The sequence below is a fragment of the Tupaia chinensis genome, unplaced genomic scaffold (genome assembly GCF_000334495.1).
Source record: "Tupaia chinensis unplaced genomic scaffold, TupChi_1.0 Scaffold000623_1, whole genome shotgun sequence".
In the NCBI taxonomy this organism is placed as follows: Eukaryota; Metazoa; Chordata; class Mammalia; order Scandentia; family Tupaiidae; genus Tupaia; species Tupaia belangeri.
This window is the reverse complement of record NW_006160143.1, coordinates 1,270,858-1,279,473: the sequence shown is the minus strand read 5'-3', so window position 1 is coordinate 1,279,473 and position 8,616 is coordinate 1,270,858. Positions and strand designations below refer to the sequence as shown.

The 8,616-nt window shown below is 41.2% G+C and overlaps 1 protein-coding gene across 1 annotated transcript; it reads left to right on the top strand.

Annotated features, from left to right (window-relative positions):
* The first annotated feature begins 6,383 nt into the window (after positions 1-6,383).
* On the top strand, positions 6,384-7,328 carry LOC102471343 (olfactory receptor 6N2). The gene has a single exon (XM_006159096.1). It carries the CDS (start codon positions 6,384-6,386, stop codon positions 7,326-7,328), a length of 945 nt encoding a protein of 314 aa, XP_006159158.1.
* Positions 7,329-8,616: the final 1,288 nt, after the last annotated feature.

Genomic DNA, 8,616 nt, shown 5'->3' with positions numbered 1-8,616 from the left:
TTTCTTTTTGTCATAACTCAGAATCTTGATAACCGTGAGAATCAGCTGGTTGGTTAGCCAGTCAGCCAGCCAGAGTCAAAGTAAACATGAATGAAAGAATTAAGAGATCATTAGTCAAGCATGGGCAAACATCCGCTCCTGTACTGACCGCAGTTGGAATATGTATAGTGAAAGGTGAGATAGTGTCTGTCTTCATCTGAATCTCATGGGGAAGACATATCACAAAGAAGGAAAAACAGGGTCACAGAATAGCCACATTTAAAAAGCTAAACTTGTGACTTAGCCCAATACTGAAGGGAAGAACACAGAGTAAGGCTAGGAAGGGCACCTTTAGTCAAGACTCCTAGAAAAAGGTTAAGAAGGTGGAAAACAGGGTTGGCAGAAAAGGAAACCAAGTTATAGCTTGTGTAAAGTTCCAGATGTGGAACGGTGAGTCACGGGCCGAAAGCTTACCTATTGGTGGAATCCAGTATCATGATTATCATGTGACCAAAGGTAACTTAAAGGAGAAAAGAACTTTCCGGGTGGGAGATTGGAAGCTAGCGATGATACCTTCCTCTGTTATGAGTCAAGAGTGGGGTAATGGAGATGAACGTGCTGTCAGAATTTTCTTCTATCATCATGGAATACACCTTAAAAATGACCTGGAGCCATATTTAATAAAAGAAAACCCAGCAGTAAACAAACAGCTTTGGAAATCTTTTATATATAAAGTAACATACACAAAAGAAGAAAAGCGATTGAAATAGAAAGCAGAGATAGGAAGTTAAAGTTTTGGTCACACCCTATCAACTCTTCTTCTCAGCTCTCCACCACTTCCTCTGTGAGCACAGTTTGAAAACAATTGGTTAAGTGCCATCTACATATTTTAATAATTTGTGAATTATTTGTGAATTTGGAGTCAAATACCTGCTAAACTTTGCTGATCAGATAATTAGTGACAAAGACAAGACCAAAGCCTTGTCAGAGACAACTGGATCATGGATCTTAAGTATTTGAATACTCTCCAATTTTCTTCCTTCTTTTTTATTCGGATGGGTTTTTGTTGTTGTAATCCTTCTGTCTGAGCCTCCCAGCTGGCACTGTAGGGATGCACCACAATGCTTGGCCTCCAGGTTGGACAATAGCTGAATCTCACCTTCCCACATGGTCCAAACCTGCAAGCACACTTTCTTAGTAATATGTGCCACTGCAGCTGGGTTAACTTTTCTCTGTCTTACCTATCTCACTACTAAAAACTCAAATAAATTATTTTTTCTATGTCTGCCTATGCCAGAAACAGTAACAAATGCTTTCAAATATATTTTAAACTTAACCTTCATAATATCCCCTTGTAGAAGGAAGAATCATCTCAATATCTTCTTAAGGAAATTAAAAAGATTACTGAACTTTCAGTCAAGAGATGTGAATTCAATCCCAGATCCACTCCAGCAGGCTGGGAGACCTTGGCAAGGCTCATGTCTGTTCTCTCTGTCTGCAAAATGAGAGGTTGGCAGGAGGACTGCTCACATGCTTGTGCATGTGAGAATGAAGTCGGGTGAGGGGGGAGAGTAAAGGAAAGAAGCACACTGCCCATGTGGCCTGGTCATGCCATGATCCTCTTCCTCCAGTTTTCCAGCCTGTCAGCTCATGGGCACTTGCTTCTGTGCTGTATTAGGCTACCCAGACTGAGGATTCCATCAGGCTCACTGTATGGATTCTAGCTTCTCTCTCTCTTTTTTTTTTTTAGAGAGGTTTTTGCTATAGGGCACGTGCACTCACTAGAGAGACAGAGAGACAGAAAGCAAGAAATCACCCTCCAAGGGGGATGGTCATGGTGCAATCCCTTCTCCTCCATTCTCCTCTTGGGATCTTGGGCATGCACACACATGCACCCAGCATGAGTGTAAGCTGCTGGGTCCAGGACTTGAACCGTGGTCAACTTCGTGGGAGTCCAGCAACATAACCATTATGCCACCTGCTGGTCCCTGAATCCAGGTTCTCTTGAACAGCTAATTCCCTCTGCACCACAGATCTGACATGACTTCACGGTTTTCTTATTTTTTTTCTTAACTAATTTTTGGTTTCAAATAGTAATGTATCTAAAAAGTTCAAAAATAAAAGCAGTCTAATAGGATTTGAATAAAGAAGTCTTGTTCCAACTCTCCTAAACTAGTCTTTTAATTTGTAACCCCATGCTTGTAACAGACTACCTTTAGTAATTTATTTTGTATGATTAAAATGCTTGCATATGCAGAACCCAGACGATGTATTTTATCATCTCTGATTCTTATTTTCCTCGGTTTCTAGAATAAGACCTGAGGAATAAGAGATGTTTTAAAAAACTGTACCCAATAAATGAATGGTAATAATTTCCCTATTCTTCACATTATTTACATTATTTTAGTTGCACTTGATATTATTTTTTAACCTTTAAGTCATGTTTTTTAAGAAATAATGTATTACATATGAATGTAGCACATTAAAAATATTGTGACCAACAGATGGCATAATGGTTACATTGCTAGACTTCCACTTAGCTCAAATCCTAGCTAGACCCAGCAACTTACAACTCAAAGTGGACACGTGTATGCGTGCCCAAGATTCTGAGAGGAGAACGGAGGAGAAGGGATTGTAGCATGCCTGTCTCCCCTGGGGGGGTTATTTTGTGCTTTCTGTGTCTCTATTTCTCTCTGTCTCTCTGGCAAGCACACATGCTCTATAGCAGAAATTTCTCTTAACAACAACAACAAAGCAATTGGCCCAGCCTTAATAACACACTGGATGTGCTGTTAGACAGGCTAAGGCTACCTGAGAGGCCCAAGTATTACTTCTGGACCATCCTAAACTAGTGGGCATGGTGCATGCCTGTACTTATAGGTACCAGAATGTCAAGGCAGCAGCACAGTTGTAGAGTGAGACCTGTCTGACACAATACAAAAAGCAAACAAAAACTATAGACACACATACAAAAATAAAAATGTATTGCATTTAACAAAATTATTTACAGTTCTAAAATAACTTAAAATCCAATTATTCAAAAAATTAACAATGTGCTTCTAATTTTTTTTTGGCCATAAGGTGCTTGTACTTGCCAGAGAGAGACAGTGAAAGGGAAAGGGAGAAATCACCCCCCGGGGGGCTGGCTATACCACACTCACTTCTCCTCCATTTTCCTCTGGGGATTTTGGGCATGCATGCACCACACACACATGCCCAGCCTGATTTTCAAGCTACTGGGTCAGGGACTTGGATTGAGGTAGGCCCTGTCAGAGTCAGAACTTTAACTGCTATGCCACCCTCTGGTTCCTATTTATATCAAATTTTTAATAAACATGGTTTCTTTTTCAAATATTAGCAATGACACTAAGAATTTTAGAATCCTGTTTTCTACACTTACCATTTTAACATGGGTAATTTTAGATGCATCTTTCTTTCCACATCATAAACTACTTGACGGAGTTATCAGAACTCACTTTATCTTCCTCCATTCCAGATACAGAATAAATGCTAAGTAAGTACTCTCTACCGACAGGCTATGATATGAAAAAGAAGAAGTAACTCTTGGCTAAACAAGGACAATCCTTTAGTATATATTTATGCCTCTAACGGATTCTAGGTAATGTTTATGATTCCCATGCACATGTGTTTATGTCATATTGGTAGCCACTGAGAGATGGTGCATTATAATCAACTCAGTTATACCCAAGCCATCAAAATGAACACCACAAACAATGAGGAAAGTCTGAGTCTGACTCACAGAAAAGGAATGTAGAAATCCCAGTGTGATGCAATGTTTGGAATAATAGAAACAAGTGTTAAAGTGGCCACTCTGAGAAAAGCACAATTATTCACGACAAGAGTCTGGAGGATGGCTCCTCTATACAGATCTATGAGCTAAGGATTAAAACAAAAGGTGTTTGGTTTTTGGTATTATGAGAGATGCAGTGATTTGGTGGAGGCTAGTTACAGCTATTCACCCTGCAGAAAGACCAGATACTTCAGAAGCTGTTTGAGGCAGGCTAAATGCCAGCTAAAATGGAATGAGACTCTCAGCCCATTCGGATTCTTGAGCGACTCTTTCAATTCTGAAGCTATGTTAGCATCTCACAAACAAAACATCTCCCTTTCTTTGGGCTAAAGAAATCTCCCAGTCCTGCAGAAGCACTCCCAGTTTGACTTCAGAACACATTTACTATGATCTGCTAATTAATCTTGTATGCTTACTTCATCTCAAATTTAATTTAGCAACTGGTCTGTTCTCATGTATAATTCTGAAAGAGGAAAGTACATTTTGATCTATGAATCAATCAAATACCTTACTTTGAATAAATAAATGAGGTTTTTATGTTATATTTGGACTCCATATCCAGCTTAGATGCTAATATCAGGACTTCTGACAAAAACATGGGGATGTGGATATAAATAAATGTGATCATGAAAAATAGGATCGGCAACAAGAGAGTCCTGGCTAATGGTGGTTACGGTGATGGTGCGGTGGTGGTGTACGTAACAGTAGCAATCCTGGTTACGGAACTTAAAGAGCGCATTTTAGAACAGTGTTTGAGCTATTAAAAAGGCAATGGTGGAACAATAAATAAATGAGTGGGTACAATGACGAGGAGGGTGTTGAGTGTAGCAAAGACAAAAATGATCAGCACAAAAGTGATAGTGATGCCCTTGGTAGTTCACAGGATACATAATAGTAATGGATGAGAAAATTCCTTGCAAAGACAATTTTTTAAGACAAAACCCACATCTGGGGTGCCCACAATGTCATTTTCCAAGTTTGCACTTGGATATGCAATTGAGATTGTCACCCCTCATAAGAAGCTATTTGGGATTTGTAAAACTTCTAGGGGCCCTGAGGAGGCAAGGTCCCTGGGATTAGATTCGAGCATCTAACAATGAAGGTGACAGAGTAGAGATAAGTCATTTGAGAAATAGACAGGGTCTAATTCATTTCACTGTGTCCAAGTCTCCCTGTCCCAGGGGAACCCTCATCGAGAGCTTAGCAACTCCAGAGAACCCATGACAAGGAACCCAGGGGAGACCAGCATTTTCAGAAATATGAAATATAAGTAGGGGAGCATCTTGGATATAAAGAAAGCATAGGAGGATGTTAGACGTTCAACTGCCATCACAACAGCCAGGTGATGGGAAGAGCTGTGGTGATCCAGCAGACATGAGAGCAGCTGAAGACGGGAGCCAGGTGAGTCTGGTCTGTGTCTTTTCTTGGGTGAGCCTCTTAGGGTGCAGTAAAAAGACTCTAAAAGGATTGATGTAGACCATGAATCTTCTCACCCACCTTGAAAACTTTTTTCAAAGACATTTGAGAACCACAGACTACCAGGTTATAAGAGACTTTCTAAAACATTTTTTTAATTAATTTATTTTAATTTGACCATAGAGAGATACAGAGAGAGAGAGAGAAAGTGAGAAAGCAAGCCACCAGGTCCAGGACTTGAACCACAGTCAGCCATGTGGGAGTGTCCAGCACTTTAACCACCACACCACCTGCTGGTTCCTCTAAAACATTTCTTTAAATAGCTTCAGTTCAGGGAAAAGAAAACTGAGTAAAGAGAGGAGGCCTAATGTTCAGTTAGTGTTTGTGGCAAAACAAATTGAGAAAATCAAGTATCAAAGAGAATGCTTTTAAAGTGCTAAACTATAGTCCTCCTAGCAACCCTTAGGGGCTTATGGGGTCTCCTCTTCCTGCAACTCCTTAGAGAACACCTGATACAACTCTTACACTTTCTTAAAATATACATTGTCTGCTCTGTAATTCTACATCTGACCCTAATGTTCTGTCCTTTTAGAGATGTACTCAGAGTATCTACATTTCTTTCTTTTCCCATCTTTTCTTCTTTCATCCTTTACTGAGATGATTCCCGAGTGTGAGAGGCATCCTGAAGAAGTCTTAGTGGTCATATTTAAAAAAGTATTTAGCTCCTTTTCCCACAGGTTAGTACAGATAATTTTTGTACATAGGATATATGACATGGTGGATTGTATAAAGTATCATGAAACATTTTATTAGGGATTGTAGAAGCATTAGTTTGGGAATTTTTCTCTCTCTTCTGTTTCTTGGCAGAGCATGTGGGAGGAAAGCCTGAGGACTGTGACTCTGGTGCTGTCGTGTATGCAGTAGGAAAAGTACTGGGCCATGAATAAGGGAATCTGAACTCTGTGTCTGGAAGACATACTGGGCAAACAACTTCTGCCTTCTAGTATTGAGTTCATCTTTTGCAAAGTAAGAGGTAATTTCATAACGTGGAGGTTATTTTTAGGCTATACAGTGTACCCATTTGGCTCTGGAAAAAAATCCTGACTGAAAGACACCTGATATTTCTGCAGAGAAATAGAAGATCATCTTCTATCTTTTCCCCTTGCTCCTATGTGCCATGGATCACGTCAATCACACCGGGATCCGGAGCTTCATACTTTCTGGTTTCACAACCACTGGGAACCTGCGACCCCTTGCCTTCTTGGGCGCCCTGTGCATCTATATTCTCACCCTTGCTGGGAACTTATTCATTATCATTCTGGTTCACGCAGATTCAGGACTGTCCACACCCATGTACTTCTTCATCAGTGTCCTCTCTTTTCTGGAGCTCTGGTACGTCAGCACCACGGTGCCCACACTGCTGCAGACCCTGCTCCATGAATGTTCACCCATCTCGTCGACCATGTGCTTTATCCAGCTCTACGTCTTCCACTCCTTGGGCATTACTGAGTGCTACCTGCTGTGTGCCATGGCACTGGACCGCTATCTTGCCATCTGCCAGCCACTCCGCTACCATGCAATTATGAGCAGACAGGTGCAGTTGTGGCTAACTGGAACCAGTTGGGTAGCTGGATTCTCAGCGGCTCTAGTTCCAGCTAGCCTCACGGCAACTCTGCCCTTCTGCTTTAAGAAGGTGGCCCATTACTTCTGTGATCTGGCACCTCTCATGCAGTTGTCATGTGTGGACACAAGCTGGCATTCTCACATCTATATTGCAGTAATTGGCATAATCAACACATGCAATCTCATGTTCATTTTGGGGCTCTATGGGGGCATCCTGAAAGCTGTGCTGAAGCTGCCCTCAGCTGCCAGCCGTGCCAAAGCCTTCTCCACCTGTTCCTCCCACATGACTGTAGTGACACTCTTCTTTGGCTCTGCCTTCATTGTCTACGTGGGGCCCCCTGAAATCCGGGCTGAGGGCAGAGACAAGTTTATTGCTTTAGTATATTCTCTTTTTACCCCATTTTTCAATCCTATCATCTATACCCTTCGTAATAAGGAGGTGAAGGAGGCTGTCAGGCGGGTATCTCAGAGGATTAGAGCCTTGTTGAAGAGGTCCTGAGGATGTGTGAGGTCACAGACCACCTACTTGGTAATTGTAGGATTTAGTTGGTTTGTCTACTAAATCACCTAATTTAATTATCATTCAGATAAGTTTTTACACATGCAATGTACAACGAGTAAAATGCACTGTGTCTTTTATTGGGAACCATCAAAAAATGTAAAAGGACGAGAATTACGGCCCGAGAACCTACTAATATGCTACTAATAATAAAATAGGATAAAGTGTAACTTTTTAGATAGGTTTTGAATTTAGAGATACAACTGTGCTTAGAGAATTATAAAGAACCACAGCTGGCTATGGGGTTGTGTCAGGATAGGATTCTTGGAGACGAGTTGAGAAGATAATGAGTGAGGTTCACAAAATGAAAAACAGGAGGACTTGTTAAATACATGTTCAGATGTGGGTTGCTGAGTGTGGGTAACACTCTTATAAGCACGCGAGCTGAATGTTCCTGGGTGACCTTATAATAAAAGAATATTTGAAACTAAAGCTGAGCTTTTACTCCCTAATGAAAATGAAAAGGAATTGGAGGTGGGGCCAGCAGTTAGCGTAATGGCTATGTCGCTGGACTCCCACGTAGTCAACCATGGTTCGAGTCCCGGACCCGGTGGCTTAAACTCACGCTGGGCGCATGTGAGTGCTTGCCCAAGATCTCGAGAGGAGAATGGAGGAGAAGTGATTGCGGCGTGACCATTCCCCTGGGGGTGATTTCTCGCTTTCTATCTCTCTGTCTCTCTCTGTCTGGTGAGCGCATGCGCCCTATAGAAAAAACCTCTCAAAAAAAAAAAAAAAGGAATTGGAGGTGAGGGCACTGGCTATACTGATGGGCTAAGGTGAATTACAAAGACGCACTCAGCACTTTTCATTTGAAATCAGACAGGAATATTGATGGAGCCCCATGAGTGAAAAAAGTAGCTCATGGAACAAGTAGAGATATAAAAAATATGCACGGTTGTGAGTTCAAAGCTTACACTTTTACAGTAATGTTTTGAAGTGTCAACTTCCTCTCTTTCAAGCACACACACACACACACACACACACACACACACACCCCAGCAGCAAGAACATATTGACTAACTTCAAGAACTGGACTTTTCCTTTGTTCTATGTGAATTTGCTGTCATGAGAGGTCATGAAAATTGATAGAAAGAAGTACACAAATTGACAAAGAGACTGAAAATAATACAAGTAGTTCTCATAGAATTTTATTTAACATTCACCCCAAGTCTCACATTTTGAAATCTTAACAACCACCCAGGGCACTCCGTTGATACTTCTCTGAAGC

What these genes read in the sequence shown, in the direction of transcription:
- LOC102471343 (XM_006159096.1), top strand. Translation starts at nt 6,384, where the DNA reads ATGGATCACGTCAATCACACCGGGATCCGGAGCTTCATACTTTCTGGT.